This window comes from Hordeum vulgare, chromosome 7H (assembly GCF_904849725.1).
Source record: "Hordeum vulgare subsp. vulgare chromosome 7H, MorexV3_pseudomolecules_assembly, whole genome shotgun sequence".
Classification (NCBI taxonomy): domain Eukaryota; kingdom Viridiplantae; phylum Streptophyta; class Magnoliopsida; order Poales; family Poaceae; genus Hordeum; species Hordeum vulgare.
The window spans coordinates 496,396,638-496,416,907 of record NC_058524.1 but is presented as its reverse complement, the minus strand read 5'-3'; the positions used below and the strand labels follow the sequence as shown (position 1 = coordinate 496,416,907).

General features: G+C 45.6%; 1 protein-coding gene and 2 pseudogenes across 1 annotated transcript; 2 read left to right on the top strand and 1 right to left on the bottom strand.

Annotated features, from left to right (window-relative positions):
- Positions 1–11,560: 11,560 nt before the first annotated feature.
- On the bottom strand, positions 11,561–14,472 carry LOC123410746 (protein S-acyltransferase 18). Its single transcript, XM_045103687.1, has 9 exons — positions 14,293–14,472; positions 14,082–14,195; positions 13,633–13,980; positions 13,320–13,388; positions 13,148–13,219; positions 12,881–13,009; positions 12,705–12,785; positions 12,442–12,606; positions 11,561–12,267 (listed from the first exon to the last, which is right to left on the bottom strand). The coding sequence occupies exons 1-9, from the start codon at positions 14,341–14,343 to the stop codon at positions 11,746–11,748; spliced, it is 1,551 nt and encodes a 516-aa protein (XP_044959622.1). The 5' UTR covers positions 14,344–14,472; the 3' UTR covers positions 11,561–11,745.
- Positions 14,473–15,453: 981 nt separating this feature from the next.
- On the top strand, positions 15,454–17,898 carry LOC123409156 (annotated as a pseudogene).
- A 36-nt stretch (positions 17,899–17,934) lies between these two features.
- LOC123409155 lies at positions 17,935–19,289 on the top strand (annotated as a pseudogene).
- Positions 19,290–20,270: the final 981 nt, after the last annotated feature.

The following is a 20,270-nucleotide window of genomic DNA, read 5'->3' as shown; positions in this document are numbered from 1 at the left end:
CTTTGTGAGAAACCATGAAAAATCATCATCTCATCATCAAAAATTCCAGAATCAGCCTCTGCCTACTCCTCTCTCTCGGTCGTCCGACGTGTCTCGGACTTCCGGCGGCTAACCTCATTCCGCACGTCCGACCAGTGTCGGTCGTCCGACAACACAATCCTCTCCGGACGTTCGACGCCTGTCGGACGTCCGACACATCGGGGCCTATAAATAGATGGGCGCGGGGCAAGGCTTTGCCCTAGCCCTCACGCGCCCCCCTTTTCCCCAGCAGCCGCCGCCGCCAGCACCAGGAGCGCTCGCCCGCGCCGCCACCCCCGAGATCTGCCTGATCTCCTCCGCGGATCCTTCTCTTCTTCCTCTTCTTCCTCCGCGGGATCCATCTGCAGGTATCTCCTTCGTTCCCCTCGCGTTTGATTGCCTCTCTCCCAAGTCCACGTGTTCGTTCATCTGGTTTGACCATGTTCGTTCCTCATTTGGGTTTCCATCCGTGTAGGTTGTTGTGCACCATGTCCAGGGTTAAGCACGCCGCCCGGAAGGACGCTGCTGGCTCATCCGCTCGTGGCACGGGGTCGGACTCGGAAGGGCAACATCGTCCCTTCAAACGGACTTCCCGGCGTCCTCCGTCTCAGCAGCTCCCCTCGTCGTCTGATGGTGATGGCTCTGACTTCGAGGATGAGCTTGCCGCCGAGGACCGTGATGACCAGCCCGCCGTTCGGAGGTCCATGCCAAAGCCCGGGACTCGCAGGGCGTCCTATATGCCACCACCTCCTCCTGCTCAGCCCACAGGTGAAGCTTGTCGCATCTCACTTGAACCCCCTGCTACCTTAGGTCGTGAAGTCACGAACTTCACCACTCTTGCCAAGTCTTCATACCTCACTTTCCGCCGTGACATTGATCAATTCTCTGTCGTACATGACTCTACGGACTCACGTTTCCGCACACACGTCCAGGCGGACATTTTTACTACAGTCATAGTTCCTAAGGGTCTTTCTGTTCATCACTTCATAGATCTTGAGCATATTCGCATGCACCCGGCGAAATACCCGGGTGCCATTGAGCTTATAGAGGCATCGGGGCTTGCGGCCCCGTTTGCTTTTCATCGTGATTTTAACGCTGTTGCCATTCACCAGTTCTATGCCACATGCTTCTTTGGTCCAAACCACACTGTTAGCTGGATCACCTCTGACGTTCGCTTCACAGCTTCTTATGATACGTTTGTTGCCGCACTTGGTTTCCCCAACTCCGGCTTCAAAATACATAGGAATGATCCTAACCATGCACCTAAGTCCATTGAGGCGTGTGGGTATCTCCTCAAACCACTCCGTGAGCTTGATGCGGATGAACACATGAAGGATCTTAACCAGGTATCCATCTGGCGTTCACCTTACTTATCATCTTTCAGTGTCTTATCCGCACCATCTATCCCAAGATGGGTGATAAGGGCTCTTGCAGTGGCTACTGTATTGACATCATGTCACACTTGTACGAGCACCCCAAGAGCAAAATTAATGTGCCTCACTTTCTATGGCATGAGATTCGGCTTGCTAGTTTTCAATACAAGCGAGCTTTCCCTCATGCCCCCTTCATCCAGGCTCTTATTAATTATGTTGCTGATTTCTCTGTTGCTGTCACTCACACACATCACAAGTGGGTCATTCCTGCTCACATGGCGGATAACTATGCTCCCAAGAAAACCCCATCCTCCACATCCACTCGCCGCACTGCTGCCCGGTCAGCAACCCCCTCATCTAGCTCCGCTCCTCTCGGTCGCTTTGCCAAATTCATTGGCAAGGCACATTCTGCTATGATGAAGGCCGTCTCTTTCTAGTGTGGTCAAACCCATGATGTGGTTTCTCGCCTAGTCTCCTCCAAGAATGCCCTCAAGGCTCATCTGAGAGACTCGGGCGCTCTTGATGTGAGTGATGATGAGGCCCTTCCTGCTCCTCCTCCTTCTGACTTTGGCTTCACATCTGGTCCTGAGTGGGCTGATTTCCTTGACGAGGCTGGTGGTAGTGGCTTGCCTGACAATGAGGATGATGCTGATGATGATGCTGATGAGCTCTGAGCATGGTTGATGCTGTTGGTGCCTCCCTTTTTGGTACTTGGTGCCAAAGGGGGAGTAATGTATCGTAGTTTTTTGTCTTTGGAGTTTTAGTCTAAATTTGCATGGTTGAGTAATGTAATGGATAAACTCATGTATGGCTACTGATGAATGTTGTGATTGCTATGGATTGCTATGATATCATCATAGGCTATTATGTTTTGATCCACTACTTCTATGATGATCTATTGTCTTTCTATGATGATCTATTATCTTTACATGATGATCCATTATATGTTCGATACACACATTAAAAGGGAGCTCCGATATATTATCATGCACATACTAAGGGGGAGCTCCGTACTAAATCTCTCCAAGGCTATAATGTATGTTAAATCTTTTTGAGACCTATGTATATGTTGTCATCAACTACCAAAAAGGGGGAGATTGAAAGTGCATGCTATGCCCCTAATCGACTTTTGGTGTTAATGACAACACATACATAGGAAACTAATCCTATTTGTTGAGTGTATCTCAGGATGGCAAGTACTTTAGTAGATTGAGAATTATGTGCCAAAGGTGGTCTGAGAAGATCGGGATTTATATGTCAAGAAGGCTCGGGATTGAGAAAAGATGATGTAGACTATCCTTTTGAGTTTACTATTCTTGAGTATAGGGATCCCGCACTATTAAGAGGGGATCACAGGTTTTGTGATGAACTTGCTCATACCACATCTTCACTATTCTGCTCAATACCACCTATTCTCTACTCTGCTCCTATCTCAAAACAAGTCTAATGCCTCGGACTTCCGGCTCCCTCCGGAGTCCGAGGGCCGGTCAAGGGTCAGACGACCGACAGGCTTCGGAAATCCGGAGCTCTGCACCAGAAGAACTTGAGCCCTATAACTCGGATTTCCGGCTCCCTCCGGACATCCGAGGGCCGGTCGACCGACCATCTTCGGAAATCCGGAGCCCTGCACCAGAAGAACGTGAGCCCTATAACTCGGATTTCCGGCTCCCTCCGGACGTCCGTCCCCTTTCGGAAATCCGGAACCTTGCACCAGAAGAAGTTGAGTCGAATAACTCGGATTTCCGGCCTTCTCCGGATGTCCGGTCCCTGTTCAACTCAGAGTGTTTCCAGACATATCTACAGCTCTCGGATGACCGACCCCTTGCGGACGCCCGGACTTCCGTAAACTGCCGGACGTCCGAACCCTGTGTGACTTAAAGTGTCCCCAACGGCTGTTTTACTCTCCCCACTATATATACCCCCTCCCACTTCATGAGAGGGTGTCCAACACAGCTAGAACACGTCCAAGAACACCCTTCTTCTCACTCACTCTTGTCTACACCAAATCTTAGATCCCAAGAGCATTTGTGAGTCCCTTTGAGTGTTGTTCCAATCAAAAGATAGATCGTCTCCTTCTCCTCCTTCCCACCAAAGTGATTTGTGATTTGAGAAAGTTTTGAGCAATCCCCGTGATCTTGTTACTCTTGGAGGTCGGAGACTCCTAGGCGGTAGGAGTCTTTGGAGAGGAATCAAACCATTGTGATTTCCCCCGGAAAGTTTGTGAAGGTTTGGAAGCCACCTCAAGGCTTACCACTAGTGGTTGAGAAACGCCTTCGTGGAGTTATCTCAAACGGAGAATAGGGTGAGCCTTCGTGGCGTTGGTGTGCCTTCGTGGTAACATCCGCCCCTCTAACGGTGACGTAGCTTCCCTCCAAGGAAGTGAACATCGGGATACATCCTCGTCTCTCTTGGAGTTTCGGTTATTCCTAACCCTAACTCTCTACTTGTGTTAATCCTTATTACATACTTGTATTTGATTATTGTTTACCGCTTGCCTTATTTCACTCTAAATAGCTTACTCCTTGTCATAGCAATTATTAGGCCTACACTCATATTCCGCACTTTTGCCTAAAATTGCTAAGTAATTATTAAAATTTGGAACTGTACCTATTCACCCCCCCTCTAGGTCCATCTCGATCCTTTTCAACCGCACGGTGTTCCTCCTGCACGCGCGGATACCGTTAGAGGCGGTGCACCTGCGCCACTCAGGCGAACCTGTACGTTGGATCCGATGACCAGCTGTTCGAGGGAGACGATCCGGCGACCGACTGTTCGAGGGAGATCGGACGAGGAGGAGACGGACCACGCGGACGTGCTGCCTCAACTCTACTTCCGCTGCATGGCACCGCGTGTCTAGTGGTAACGATATGTGATCCATCTCCGTAGCATGTTCTTGGATGTTCCGCGCGTTGGAAAATTTTAATTCACTTGAGATGCACCTACTGTTGAACCCAACACGTTGCCCGACATCCTCGAAGAACCTAGGATCAAGCGAGCCTGACGGGTGCGTACGGTCGGAAACCTAGACACACGATGCAATTGATTGGGGGAAAGTGTGGCGCGTGACGGACTCAGGCATTGTGCGTTGGACGCGATGCGAGCGACCTCCATCGGGCCGGGCCGAGTCGACAGAAGCTGTGAGGACCGGTTCAGCGGGAAAAATAGGCAGGAAAAAACGATCGATGTGACAGAACGCCTATAAAGTCTTCAACAAGGTAAATCATGACAGAACTTTTGCTAAATGGGGTAAAACAGATGAAATCTCGTTAAATGGGGTAATTAGTGTAAAAATGTCAAAATAGGGGTAAAAATGGAATTCACTCAACAAAATAACCATCATTGCAACAAGATATAATTGCATATTGATTTCTCAACTATTGTTGTAGTCTAGATTTTTTTTCTCTACTAATTTGTTGTGTGATCCTCTCCCTAAATTGAACCGCCAATACCTGGTAAAACCGGTCCTCGGTAGCCATCAACCTTGATCAAAACATGATTTTGATCTGACGTGGCTAGGTGGAGGCCTTATGGTGTATGTGAGTGTTTTATCTGTCACCCCGTGACCCCAATGACATGTAAGAGTACGCAAAGCCCACTTAATTTAGGTTTACCTTCCCCCTCTTCCGCGTCCTAAAAAAGTCCTTTCCCCCGAACACTAGTGTTGACAACAGACCATACCACTAGCGGTGGTACCACTGCCATTGGCGGCAAAAACTAAGCTCTAGCAACAGTTGTGGGATTGAAATGTTTAATCATTTTTTGAGGTTTAAAGAACCTGTCTGCAACTCTAATACCCAGCTTGGATTGAGTGTAAGTTTTGTGTGCTCCCGCTATTTAGTTCAGATTTGACATAACTCACATTACTTGGTTGCCCATTTGGGTTAACACCACAAACAATTATTACCATCTAATCCATATGCCATAAGCCTCCTCTTGAATCTTTCTTTGTTGATGATATCAACATGAATTGTTGATCTTATGCCACTATCTTTTACTCGGTAGCACATGATTTTACCAGACATATCACAGGAAAACCCCTTGGTCTGCACATAGTAATTACACTAGAAGCATGGCTTGTGCTTCATTGCGTCGGCTCCTCCCTCACGCCTTCATATGGGCAACACTCAGTTGCATGATAGAAGAAAACTATGGACATAGCCAAGGCATATAACATAATATTCTTCTTCTTCATGCAGTTATTGGCCTATAACAACACGTAGTTTGTGGCCTCCAAAGTTCAAATAAGAATGAGAAGATCAAATCTTGATAACAAAGAATGAAATGACATAACAAGATTCCCAAGCTTAAAGTGTCGGCCGCAAGCAACTATTGAAACAAATAACACCAAGAAACATTGACTAAGCCTTTATGAGGGAAATCTCACTAGTTTTAGAACATGCTTTGTTAGATGAAAGGAAAGAAAAAAAGACAACAACAAACATCCATAGAATCACATCAAGTGTAAGTAGAACAAACAAGAAAGCGTGACACTTATAAGTTAAGAGGGACAGATGCAAGCATACCAGCAACAACAAAAACCAAATATAAGATTTAATCAAGTGATTGGCATGAGAATCACCTACAATACGTAGGAATCAACTTGAACGGGTGAATTAGGAGTGCTCGATCAGTCGCGTCGCATGTCTGCATGTTATCAAACACATGCCATGCAGAAAATATATGTAGCTAAATATATAGAAGAACGAGGAATAGAAAGATAACGGAGAGAGGCCCCATGCGCTGGTCGCTATGGTTCTTTGTCTTGTTGGCGACAAACTGAAGCACTTCCCCACCGACAACCTTGGCTCACACACCCAAATCACTTACCAAGAGGACCCACCAAGTGGCAAATCCCCCCGACCCAACTTGAAGACCGAGTCAAAATCGAGACACGATGCAAAATCAAACAACTTCAATCGATTGTGAGGCCTTCAAAACTAGGGAGCATACTAATATACAAGATGTATTTAAGATGTACATTAGAAATTTGCAAAGTACATCACTAGCATTTCGGAGACCCTAGTGCAAATTGGATACAATGGGTCAATGATTATATAGAGAAAAATCGACACTTCCATGGGTATATATTATATACCATGAAAGTCGTAATAAAAGCATAAACATTGGTAAATATTAATTTCGGTAGCAAATAAGGTCTTAATACACCATGCATATATGTATATGTGATTATAGTATATAGACATTCATTATAAGATTCATGTACTCCAAAGCAAACGACCATTGAAATAACATAGCGTGGTGTGTGTGTTGGGGGGGGGGGGGACCAGAGCCCCCTCCCCCCAAAGTATTCGTGGTTGGCATAGTAAGGTTTTCATCAAAAAAGTCATTTTTCATAGTATACTTATGTATGTTGATGTATTGAGACCTTGTTTGAGTTAGGCCCTAAACCTTTAAGAATGGTCCACATGTTTTGTGGACTATACATTGAATCAACATGCTTTCTCGGCTCGTTGTACATAATTAGCTCTCCTTAATAGTGTCACTCTTCGAGTTTTCTTCTAGCAATGCCATCGCCTGCGCATATTATTGTTGATGCCCTTGCAGCCAATGGTGAAGTCAGACAAAGATGTTCAATAAAAAAAATATCCTCCAAACAACATTTCTTAGTAACTCTTTCAAGGTTTGGGCGACCCTTTGGCATGCACATACCTCTGCCATTAATAGCAGTACCAATGAAAGCATTCATGGTTTCCTCTGTGACAACATTGTATATGTTCTTGCATCATCTGTACTCGTTTGGAAGTTATACTATAATATATTTTGCCAAGTACGCACAATATCTTGACAAGTGAACAATTGCGGTCTTGTGATCATTAGTGGGAGGGTTGTGCTATGGGATTCTTAACTCAAAAATGCTTGCGACGTTTTGCCATTTTGGTATTACCTCTATCATACATATGCCATTGAAAGTACACAATAAGTTGTTGTAATTTTATAGGCTTTTAGGTAAAAAGGTTGCACCATGCCTTGCTATCTCGATGATGTTACTTAGGACCTCTAGGGTGACCGTTTTCACAGATGTATATACTGCATAACAAGAAAGTCATCATAAAGGCATAGATAAAGAACATACAATTTTCAGAAAATAAGGTATTAATACACCATATGGATGTGATTATAGGATATCAATGATGATTATAGGTTACATGTACTTCAATAGAAATAACTATCGAAGAAGTATTGTGTGGTGTTGTGAGGGGGGAGGGGGCCAGAGCCCCCTTCCGTAACATAAGGTGGGGAGAGATGCGAAGCCCCCAAACCCTAACTTCACAAGGAATTAATTAGTTTGTATTAAAGGGAAGGTACCCCATTCGCCTGTTTGCCATTATCACCCAAACATCATTACATGGATGTACATCCACCCAGCCGCGAGCCGTCGAGAGAGAACAACCCTTTGGTTTAACCAAGCGGAGTCATTCCAAGTTCTCCATGGACTTTGGTATAACCAAGCCGAATGATTTGATGGCTGCTAGGATCTAAAAGGTCTGAGCTATTGGTTTTATTCCTGTGAAATGTGAAGGATATGAATCAATCCTATAGAGGAATAGGAATTTGTTCCTACAAAACAGCGGGTTCTGAAACAAAGGGCTACTGTTCACCTCCACACATAAATAGGTATTGTCAATGTGCATAATAAAGTTATTTACCTTTGATCAATAATACTTTTATGATAATTTAGATCGGACATAATAAGAATATAAATACCTGTAGACTATCTAGAAAGGTACCCTTGCCACACTATATATTTTTTAGATTTTACAACTATAATGTAGTACAAACTTGTGGTCAAAATAGTGTCACGGACACCATGCCAGTGTCCAAAAAAACAATTATTTGTGACTTCAGGAATAATTAATCCTAATGTAGTCAGGTATCTATCAACAAATTCATTTTTATTAGTGTTGGTGTTGTATTTTCGAAAATACATTTTAAATAAGATTATAATGTGTTTATGTTTGTAATTTTTTTTGACACAATACTAATAGAGATACTCACATACATGTGCATACAATCAACCCTACGAATGCACGCACGCACACCCTATTCCTATAAGCACCTTTAAGATACTAGGCCGACACGACATCTTGAGATTGACGAAGTTGTCAGAAACGCCTCCATAGTCGACGGGAACGTCTCCTCCCATGAAAGACACATTATCGAAAGGCTTAAAAAATATATAAAATGAGACCACCAGTGCCACGTCTAGAACTTGAACCTTGGTGAGTTGGTTCCACCACAAGGAGCCAAACAATATGAGCTACCATCATTCCGCTATATGTAGATATACTTCATTGGACCCTTATTTTGAGATGAAACTTAGATTGTTGCACCTTTTACTATGGTCCAGGGCCAGCCCTAGCCAAGTTAGTCAGATGGCAGGGGCTATCCTTAGTTCTGCAAAATGGAAAATGATACAAGGCGGATTGCCAAAGTACAACATGCGAACTGATGTAATGTCTGTTGCGGTCCAATGGAGCATAATGTTGCAGACAACACAATGTGTTGTAGAACAAATCAGCGTGAAGTGTCATCGAAAACATGTCTGCCAAGTGTAATAGCAATTTGATGCCTTGGCTACAACTCGAGTACTGTTTCTGAAAAGAATCTTGTGTGCAATCCTTTCCGCCTGCTTATGAGCTGTTTACTAAGTGCTTATACAGTAAAACATGAGTTGTTTAGTGTTCTCTCTAATCTTGAGGAATAATCAATTATGTCAATCTGCGATGCAAGACTCTTCACAGTTGATCTGGATGTAAAAAATGGACAAGCCATGCAGACAAACTAAGGAAAATCACAAGGGATCTTACCAGATTATTTTTTTTCTTACGCAAATCAGACTCTCTTTTTCATGCTAGCAACACATTGTAGTTTTCAGTGCATACAAAGTTTTGCAGAGTTACTCTTAAACAACAAGTGATAACTATAAATAGTCAAGCATGCATTATGCAGTTTGTGAAGTTCATTCATTAAACTTATCTTTGGTTCAAAACTTACCTAAGATATTGGGCTTGAAAAGCAAACCAGAACGAGAAGACCTACATCTAGCCCTAGCCTGCACTATGAAATCTCTGTCTCAAGCCTCAATTGGTGAAGTGATGAAAAAGATTTAATAGTTGCAACAATCATCTAGAGAGTTTATTTTGTGGGAGAGTGGGAGATCATGTAGAGAGTTCTGTTAGGCATCCTAGAGGTATTTTCATCCAACACAGACCCACTCACCCACAAGAAGAATGGAGTGAATAGCACGAAACAAACTGTACCATTTGATACTTTGTTAATACCTTATTACAAGTGGGAGGCTACGCTTTCTCAATGATTCATGGAGATTTTAATCTGTAATACATAAACTTAGTAACAGTGTATTTATGATAGCAAAACCATGACGTAGTAAGCTTGGAATAAGTGAAATGCATCACTAGTCAACGACTCAAACTGATTGCACATTTTAGGTCATCAATTCGGAAAGTGATCACATTTAGTCCACAAACTCATTTATTTGATCAAATAAGGCCAAAACCAATTAGAGAGGAGAAAAATCGGCCACATGTCTGCCTCGTTAGCGTTCCTTAAACCCTTATGTAACTAACAATTTTTTACAGGGCCCCTTTTTGCAAAATGATCGGTTTTTCTAGCAACATATTTCAACTAATGGCGTGTCAAGAAAAATGGAGTAAACAGCACGAAACAAATTATACCGTTTGATACTTTGTTAATACTTTATTACAAGTGGGAGACTGGGCTTTTTCAATGATTCATGGAGATTTTAATCTGTGATACATAAACTTACTAAAAACATATTTATGATAGCAAAACCATGACTCAGTAAGCTAGGAAGGAGTGAAATACATCACTAGTCCACGAACTCAAACCAATTGCACACTTTAGGCCATTAACTCATAAAGTGATCAGATTTAGTCCATAAACTCGTTTATCTGATCAAATAAGGCCAAAACCAATTAGAGAGGAGAAAAACATGCCACATGGCTGCCCGTCAGCATTCCTTAAACCTTATGTAATTAACTAAATTTTACAGGGTCCTTTTTTGCAAAACGATTGATTTTTCTAGCAACCTATCTAAGTTAATAGCGTATAAAGAAAATAAATAAACTACACCCTATCTTAACTAATGGCGTATAAAGAAAACAAAAAAAACCCACCTTCAATTTGAACCTACAACCTATAGGTGTTGGCAACTAGCTACTGAGCATTGGAACACAACCTGACTTGTATAATAAGTTGCATCTGACTATATATGGAGTACAATAATTATGTTGACATTAAACTTCCCATGCACCATAGAGTCATGTATATTTTTAAGAAAATTGTTCTTTCCGAACAATTAATGCAAATGCAGGAAAAGAGCTAACAGGCACTTGATAAGATTGTAAATATAAGGAAATCTATCCACCAATACTAGAAGGAAATCGACCAGGCGATTGCATGGGATCCACCCGCAAAAAAAGAAACAAAAAGTGATTGCATTAAATCTCCTGGTTATACATGAATATATATAGTTGGCTGGCACACTAATTTAACAAGTCAGATTGTGTCCCAAAGGTTAACAACTGCTTCCTAATTTTGAAAGGTTGTAGGTTCAAGTCACATGCAATGCAGGATTAATTATTTTTACTCTATACGTCATTTAGCTAAGATAGGTTAGAAAAACTAACAAGTTTGCAAATAGGTTCCTGTAAAAAAAAATTAGTCCAACAGTCTAAGAGACGCTGATGTGGCAGCTATGTGGCCGGTTTATCGGCTTCCGTCCCGCTTTATATTTATATATATAAAGCAAAGATCACACCACAGCTATAAAAATAGCAATATCATCCCACTGTGCCTCACCTACAATCTGTACTGCAATACAATCATTTCTATCACCTGCATTGCTCTTGCAAGACAGGGAGTTTATTCCATAGCACCTGTTCTTGCTTCTCCTTCAAAATATTTGTTATACAAACTGCACACTCATTCATCTCGCAGCTATGGCCCTTGCCCCTTTGGAATCGTCTTGCGGTTCACATTCATTGATCCCACTGTAAAAGATCTCAAGTACACAAAAATGAAGAATTGGCAACAACAAAAAAAGGGTGACATCATAACAGTAATGGAGATGACAAATTGACCATGATTGGAAAATTTGACAGTCCTGAGATGAATAACCATGGCATTGCTGTACTAAATGTGCAGGGGGGGTGTAGTACAAGAGATCAACATACAACTATGTATACAGCAGTGAAGGAGTGCATGGGCTAAGAAAGCACAGCACACAACAACACATAGATTTAAGTAACAAAAAATTGAATGAATTTTGTGGGCTGAACAACATCATAAGTTATGAAGAAGAACCTTCATCTTCGACGCCCTTCATGACAACAGAGCACATGACCTGCTTCGAGACGTGGGTATCAAGCTCTCTTGACACCTCTGTTAATCTCAAGTCGAAGTTGGCCCTGCATCTCTGAGGTTTGGGTGACGATGAACCTGAAAACCTCCTCCTTGGGCTTGACAACCTTGCAGTTGGTGACCCTGACAGCCAGCTCTTTGTGAGGACAGGCACGATCTCCTTCCCTGTCATGATGGGTCTTCTCTCCTGGTTCTCCTTCCCTGTCATGATGGATCTTCTCTCCTGGTTCAAAGGACCTCTCTTTGTCTCCAATGGTAATGGTTTCATCGGGGAGATGGCCGTGGATGGCAACTTCTGCCTGATCCGCTCACGAGCACGCTCAGCGGCTGCCATTGCTTTGTCCTTGTTCATAGTGATCAACGTCCATGGGTTTATCGGGACGTCATCCTTCCTTCTTGTTGCATCATTGGCCTCCTTCTCGTCGATCCTAATTGACAGCCTTCGGGTACTCTATCATGTTCAAAATTGTTGTGTTATTTATGAAGTTACTTGACAGTAAATTATACTCCCTCGGTCCCAAAATAAGTGACTCAACTTTGTACTAACTTTGTAAAGTTAGTACAAAATTGAGTCACTTATTTTGGGACGGAGGGAGTACTAGGGAAGCAATTTATCCCCTCTTACCTCATTCATTTCATCTTTTCTGCATAAGATCCTTGACAAGAACGATGGCCTTTCTGGAGAGTCGAAGTCGATGCTTTCGTCCGAGGAAAAATCAGAGTCATCAAAAGGATCATATGCTTGTGCAGCTTCTCGCATAGCAAGGATGTAATCGTATGTCCTCATTCCCTGTAGTAACAAATACGCAAATGAGGTTTCCAAAAATGTGAGCATATTTCCGAGCTCCACGCACTGGTAACGTAAGAATGGGTTTGGAAAATGCAAACCTTTCTAATGAGCAGAACATGGAAAAAGAAGAGCTGACCCAATGCTGCAGTACTGTACAAAGTGAAGATGACAAATACCATCTGTGGCGAAAATTAAAGAGAAAGGTGTGAGCTTCACAAGCAAAATAGTACAACAATGAAATTTGTCACCAGGCATATCATTCGTCATAACTTACAGATACTGCTGCGTGAGCTCCTTTAGGCAGCCTTACATGAAGCCTGTGCTCCATTTCTGCTTTCAACCCTTTGCTATCGATGAAGCAGCGAATAAAAATCGCAACCGCTGTCCCCCCCTCGATAACAAGCTGATAAAGTACATTGGAAATTTGGAATATACCAAATAGAACTGGTCAAACTAAAAACAGCTTGGAATGTTGGACATTTAAAAATCAGTGGAATTTCGAAACAGAAAATTGGCAAATGCGTCGAGAGTTAGCACCCACCATCAGCAAAACAAAGAGCATTAGCAGGATAAATGCTGCATAGTTCCTTCTCCCTATGCAATTGTTGAGCCACTGCATTGGAGAATGTATATAATCAGTCACTTGACTTCACAAGAGACGAAGAGCAGAGCCAGAGATTTGGAAGTGAGCTATGCATAGTTATAGTGGTTACCCTGCAGTGGTGATCAAATCCATCAACACACCGGTCACAAGTTTTGCAGTGCTTGCTGCGCAATTTCACCTGTAGTTTAAGCTTCGTAAGTTCTTGATTGCTCAACAGTTGTCACAGATGTAATTCATTTGCTGAACTTCACTAACAACATATGAATTCAATCCATTTAAGACATCCTATGTTGAGAAATTAAACTATCCACATAGAAATAGATTGCTCCAGAAACATCCAAATAAGCCGCATTCCTCGGTTTCTTTGAAAAACAGGTGTTGAGGAAACTAGAGAAGAGAGGGAGATGGATGTAAGCGGAGACCTCGCAGTCGCAGATTGGGCAGAATGAGATGTCCTGGTCGTCGGTGGCATGCGGCGAGACGATGTCCTCGAGGCTGGTGAAGGCAAAGGGGAGCATGGGGTCGAGCTGGACGCTGGAGTTCCACTGCTCCAGGTAGCTCCTCCGCACCCAGCGGTTCATGACGCGGACCTCGACCCTCTTGAGCAACCGTGCTGCGTACCGCCACAGGATGTAACCGTAGCGCAGCCTCGGCAGCTTCCGCCCGCTGCCCCTGGCGAGATTGCGCTGCCTCTTCACCTTCTTGGCGTGGGTCCGGTCGGAGGGGTCGACGGCGGTGCAGCGCACGTATAGAGCCGCGGTGGCGGCGGCCTGTCGTGGACCAGGGCCGATGCCGTCAGCGCAAGGCAACGCGAGGAGGCACGAGCAAAGTCGCGTTTGGGTGGAGAGGGAAAGGGAGGTCGCTGGTTTACCGAGAGGGAGAAGAGCGCGAGGAGGGTGTTGCCGGCGACGGTGCTGCCGAGGTAGGGCCCGATGACGACGTAGAACGCCGTGACGAGGACGGCGAACACCCCCGCGCCCACGAGCTGCAATCAATCGGCCATCAATCCGAGAAATGCGCAAGGTCAGGTGGTGGCGCTGAAAGCGTTGAAGAGGGGAGAAGATGAAGAGAGGGCGACGGACCTGGAGCGGGTGGAGGGGGAGCTGCCAGCCGTGCCGCCGGGGCCAGGCCATGGCCGGCGAGGTTTCTCCGCCGCGCCCTGCGAACAGATTCGATTGGATTCGATTCGATCCGAGCGCGCTGTTCTGCTCTTCTCTGCTCTCGCCTCTGGTCAGGTCAAGCGGCGGGCGTGGTACTAGAGAGGGGAGGAGGCTTGTGAGCTCTTTCTGACGGGTGGGGTAGGGCCGCCGCAAGCAGCAACGGCTTTCCTTTCCTCCTACTGTTTTGAATTTCGAATCGCCGAGGCGGCTGTGTGGGCCGGACTAGGCGGGATTAACATATACTCCCTCCGTTCCTAAATATAACTCTTTTAAGATATTTCACTAGGTGACTACATACAAAGCAGAATGAGTGAATATACATCTTAAAATAGGTCTACATACATCCGTATATAGTCCTTTAGTAGAATCTCTAGAAAGACTTATATTTAGGAACGGAGGGAGTAGTAATATCATGCATATGTTAATATTGTATGATATTACCTTCATGGTGCATAGTATCATAAACTAGTATCATAGATGTTCTCATTTATTGACATGCATGACACATAGTAACATAGCATTTAACATGATACGATATCTACCTATGTTACTATAATCCTTTCTCTCTTCTTTAATTACTTGCCACATTACCATGTTTGCTAGTCCCAAGTCTACGTTACTAGCTATGATACCCCCACTATGACCAGCCTAACAACTTCCGGAGAAGAGAATTGCTTTTAGAGTGTATAGGTATTTCATCGGCAGCCTAAAAGCGTATCTAGTACTCCTTAAAGTTAATAACTGTTTTTTTACAGTTTGCGAAAAAAATGCGTAGACTAGAACACATCTCCCATAATAATAAAGCGCGGAGCGCTTCTGCCGTCCGTCGTGGCAATTTTGCAGAAAACCCCCTGTGTTTTGTTGAAATCAACCCACAGTCCTTCATTAAGTGGAAAAAAAACTTGTCCCGTTACCTCCGTCTTCCCCACCCCGCAGACCTCCTGCCCCCTTCCTATCCAGATCGAACCAGAGAGAGAAGAAGAGGGGAGCCACCGCCGCCCCTGCCACAAGCCCCCGGCAAGCGCCGCCCCCCGAGGAGGAGAGGCGAGAGAGGAGAGGGATCCGGCCGGAAGGTTCCGAGAGATGGGAGTCCCGACGTTCTACAGGTGGCTGGCGGACCGGTACCCACAGACGGTGTCGGACGCGGAGGAGGAGGAGCCCGTGGAGCTCGAGCCCGGGGCCTTCGTCCCCGTCGACCCCCGCCGCCCCAACCCCAACGGCCTCGAGTTCGACAACCTCTACCTCGACATGAACGACATCATCCACCCCTGTTTCCACCCCAAGGGCCGGGTACTGCTCGATTCCCCCCCCCAACCCTCATTATTATTAAGCTAATGTTAGTTGTTCCCCTGCTTGTTATCGTGCTCATGGTCTCACGGCTTTGGCCTTCTCTCTCCCCCCGCAGCCCTCCCCGACCACCTACGACGAGGTGTTCAAGTCGATTTTTGATTACATCGACCACCTCTTCTGCCTCGTCCATCCCAGGAAGGTCCTCTACATGGCGATCGGTGAGCTGCTCGCTTGCTTGGCTGCTTGCTCCGTGCCAATGCGGTTTCATCATGCTAAATTGGTTTCACTAATGCTCCACTTTAACTGCACAGATGGTGTTGCGCCGAGGGCCAAGATGAATCAGCAGCGGTCCAGGCGGTTCCGGACTGTGAAGGACACGGCTGATGCGGTAACGTTACTGCTTGGGTGTCATGGCATTGCCATTGCAGGCAGCTGTGTCTGTTCTCATGTTGTTGCTTTGTTCAGGCGGCCGAGGAGGAAAGGCTGAGGCTGGAATTCGAGGCAGAGGGGAGGAATTTGGTCTGGAAGGAGAAGTCGGAGGCAATCGACTCAAATGTCATAACCCCCGAGACACACTTCATGTTTGTACTCTCTTCGGCGCTTCAATACTACATACAATTGAGATTGAATCACTCCCCTGGGTGGCAGTGTGTGAAGGTGTTGATACTACCTCATGTTGGGTTAATTACTCAGTTTTGTTGTTATGTTGTATTAAATGGGAACTGCATTGGTTGCATTTTGTAAGGTAATATTGTCTGACTCAAATGTTCCTGGAGAGGGGGAACATAAGATCATGTGATATATCCGTCTACAGCGCAATCTTCTAGGGTTTGACCCAAACACACGCCATGTCTTATACGGCCTTGTAAGTTTACTTGCAAATTTCAAAGTAGCTGTCATTTTTGCACCCACTCTTTTACTCATTGATCACCGCATTTTTCAGGATGCAGATTTGATCATGCTTGCTCTGGCAACTCATGAGGTCCACTTCTCGATTTTAAGAGAGGTAAATTTGCAACAATTCTTTGTTCAGAACTGTACGCATGTAACTGACTCTAGACAACGCCTCTTAAGTCAAATTTCGTGTTCTTTTTGGTAATTTAGGAGTACTTCTGTAACTACATAATTCAACTGACTTTACAGGTGATCACCATGCCACGGCAACATGAAAAATGCTTTATGTGTGGTCAAGTTGGGCATTTGGCTGCTGAATGCCAAGGCCCTGGCCCGGCTGATAATGTCGTGGAGCTCCCTCCAATTCATAAAAGAAGTACCAGGTACTCAGAAGCATGCCAACTTCTACGCTGCTATTTTTCCTTTTCCTTTACCTTTTGTGTCTACTATCTTTTGGGGGATGCATGTGATATGCAATTTGTAACTCTATTCATTCACTATGCAACTATTGACCTTGTTAACAGTTTCTTAACATCTCGGTGCTGCGAGAATACCTGGAGAAGGATCTGTAGATTGTAGATCCCCCCTTCAAGATAAACCTTGAACGCATCTTGGATGATTTTGTGTTTCTCTGCTTCTTTGTTGGGAATGACTTCATTATACATGTCCTAATTACTACTGTGGTGTCAAAAGAAATAAACAAAAAATCAATTCACTGCACACCATCATTTATCCGGACCGGATCAGGTCGGATCGCGCCACGACGGCAAGGCGCCAAGCTCCGGCACACCTCCCATGAAAATAAAAATAGAAGCGGCAGCGATCGAGCCGAACCCGAACCCAATCACAAGCTCTGGCACGCACGCGACGTGCCTCCGAGCCCATTACCCCCGTCTTCCCCACCCGCAGACCTCTTGCCCCCTTCGTATCCTGATCGAACCAGAGAGAGAAGAAGAGGGGAGCCACCGCCGCCCGTGCCGCGGACGCCCCCCCCCACCCCAAGCGCCCCCCCCCCCCCGCCCCGAGAAGGAGAGGCGAGAGAGGAGAGGAAGGTTCCGAGAGATGGCAGTCCCGCAGCCGGGTGGAGGCGAGGCTGCTGGCCGGATCCAGGAGCACCAGGCCCATGACTGGGCGGACGTCACTGGGGGCGCCGTGCGGTACATCATCAAGGACCTCGGTATGGCGCTGGAGGTCGGCGACGGCCAGGAGGAGGAGGCCAATGTGCTGCCAGGGTCGGCGCTGTACCGGCAGATGTTCTCGGCCATGGCGGCGACCGGCGACGGCGAGCTGTGCCTGCAGGGACTCATCACCGTCGTCGAGCGCCCGAACGATATCCACAAGTAAGGTAAGACAGGTGTTCGTCAAAATGCCGCAGCGGATATGGACCCATGGTCATGTATTATTAGTTTTTCCATGGACAAAAAATCGATCTCTATGTCATGTTTTTAACAAAAGATTTGTGGATGCTATCATCAATCATAATATTATCTTTTTTTTTGCTTGTGGATGCTATTCTTGTTTTCTTGTTGATGTTAACAACGGTATTTCAGTTCTTTTTACCAAGTGCGGTACTCTGATAAGTTAATAAATTGTTCTATGCTTGTAATCAAGGTGTTGACAAGGTAATAAATTGCTTCTTTAGACATCATATGATGTTCATACAAATTTGGCGGCTTTGACGATTGATGTAGAGAACTTTAAGTGGAATATCAACGAGATATTGTTGTAGTAGTTGTACTGCGGATATGTTGAAAAATCTGTAGTAAAACTCATATCCTTATTCAGCATCGAGGGGCACTACTTTATTTGCTCAGTCCACTTACAGAAGCATGATTTATCATTTTTGCTTTTTAGCTTCCCATATAAGGAGTTAATCGCACTACATGACCTAAACAATCAATTATGCTTATCATATCTGTTGAAAGAGAAAGATAACTTAGAACAGAGAAGTGATGTTCATTAGTTTGCATTGAACTTTTTACTCAGTTGCCTTGCGACTTAATGTAATTATTATGACATGCAGATTATTGATCTGGCAACACTAACCGGTGTCTGTGTTGTTGCACTTGGGCCTAGCATTGCTGGTAAGCTCAAACACATATTTTCCTCTCAGCCAACTTCAATTTTGTGTGCTTCTAAGATGGAAATAGTGGAGTACTATGAAGTCATGCATACTAATGAACATGTCTCTTCAGGAATCTTCACACCAAGTGATGAACTAGCCTAGGAAGTCACTGCTGCATCTGAGTTATCGGGGGAGAAGTTCTGGAGATTGCCCATGGAGGAAAGCTACTGGGAGCAGATGAAGTATGGTGTGGCTGACATGGTCAACACGGGTGGTCGACAGGGCGGTTCCATCACAACTGCCATGTTCCTGAAATAGGTATAGCATCTCTCTAGAATGACCAAAGCATCCACATGTGCTCGTTGGAAAAGAAGGTCGCATCATACTTGTACTAGGTTGAGTTTTCCTCCGGCAGAGCTGACGAACTCTAATGTGCTTGCATTGCAGTTTGTCGATGAGAAGGTTCATTGGATGCACATCGACATGGCAGGCCCGGTGTGGAACGACAAGAAGCATGTCGCGACTGGCTTTGGCGTGTCCACCCTGGTGGAGTGGGTCCTCAAGAACTCATCATCATCCTGAGTGAACTCCCCCTGATTTCCATTGGTTCTGATAACAACGTGAGAGATTCATCGTCTGTACCAGTGAATGAATGGTTTTTATTTGCTTTTGGCTGGCGTATGGAGTGTGGAGAGATAGAATAAGGAAGGGTTTCACGGAGGAAAATAAAGCAGCATGTCGTTGAACACTTCCCTTGTCATATTAAATGGCGTTTCGTTTCGTCGTTTTCATATTGTGCCCGTGACTGGTGTGTGGTGACTGGTGAACATTTTTGCTATAATTAGTTTAACCTTATTATCGATGTATGTTAAAATTGATTATAAAAATGATGCACAATTGCATATGAAAAGTTTTGTCCTTTTTTCGCTCGGTGCAACGCACGGGCATTTGTACTAGTTAACTCTCAAATCCTTAAAAAAATTGAGGATCCGACCTCCAAACCCTCTTCCGACCTGTAGAAGTGAGGATTGGGGAGCAAAATCTACCCCAACCCTCACTTCGATCCATCCTAGCACGGGAGGGAAATTTCCCATCCCAACTCCCTTCCGCGCCCACCCGAGCCACCGTCGGCCGCCTCTCCGCCCGCCGCCGGCCGCCTCTCCAGCCGCCGCCACCGCCCCGCACCCCGGCCGCCTCCCCTCCACCTCCCGAGCCACCGCCGCTGTCTCGCCCCCCAGACCGCCTCCGCCTCGACCTCCCCGGCCGCCGCCAGCCTCGACCTCCCCCGTCGCCGCCTCCTCCTCGACCTCCGCCGCCGCCGCCCGCCTCGGCCTCCCTAGCCGCCGTCTTCACCTCCTGCCCGCCTTGGCCTCCCCGGCCGCTACCCGCCTCGACCTCCTCGGCCACCGCCCGCCTCGATCTCCCCATCCGCCCCCATCTGCCTCTGCCTCGACCTCCCCGGCCGCCGCCTGCATCCGCCTCGACCTCCCCAGCCGCCGCCCGCCTCCGCCGCCCCCGCGCCCTCCACCTCCTGCAGCAAGAGGCCGCCCCGAGCTCTCCTCGCCGACCCGCAGGTATGTTTTTTTCCTGTTTTTTTAATTCCTTCCTTTTTGATTCATTGTTGGCACTCACAATTTTTTGTTTTGTGCTG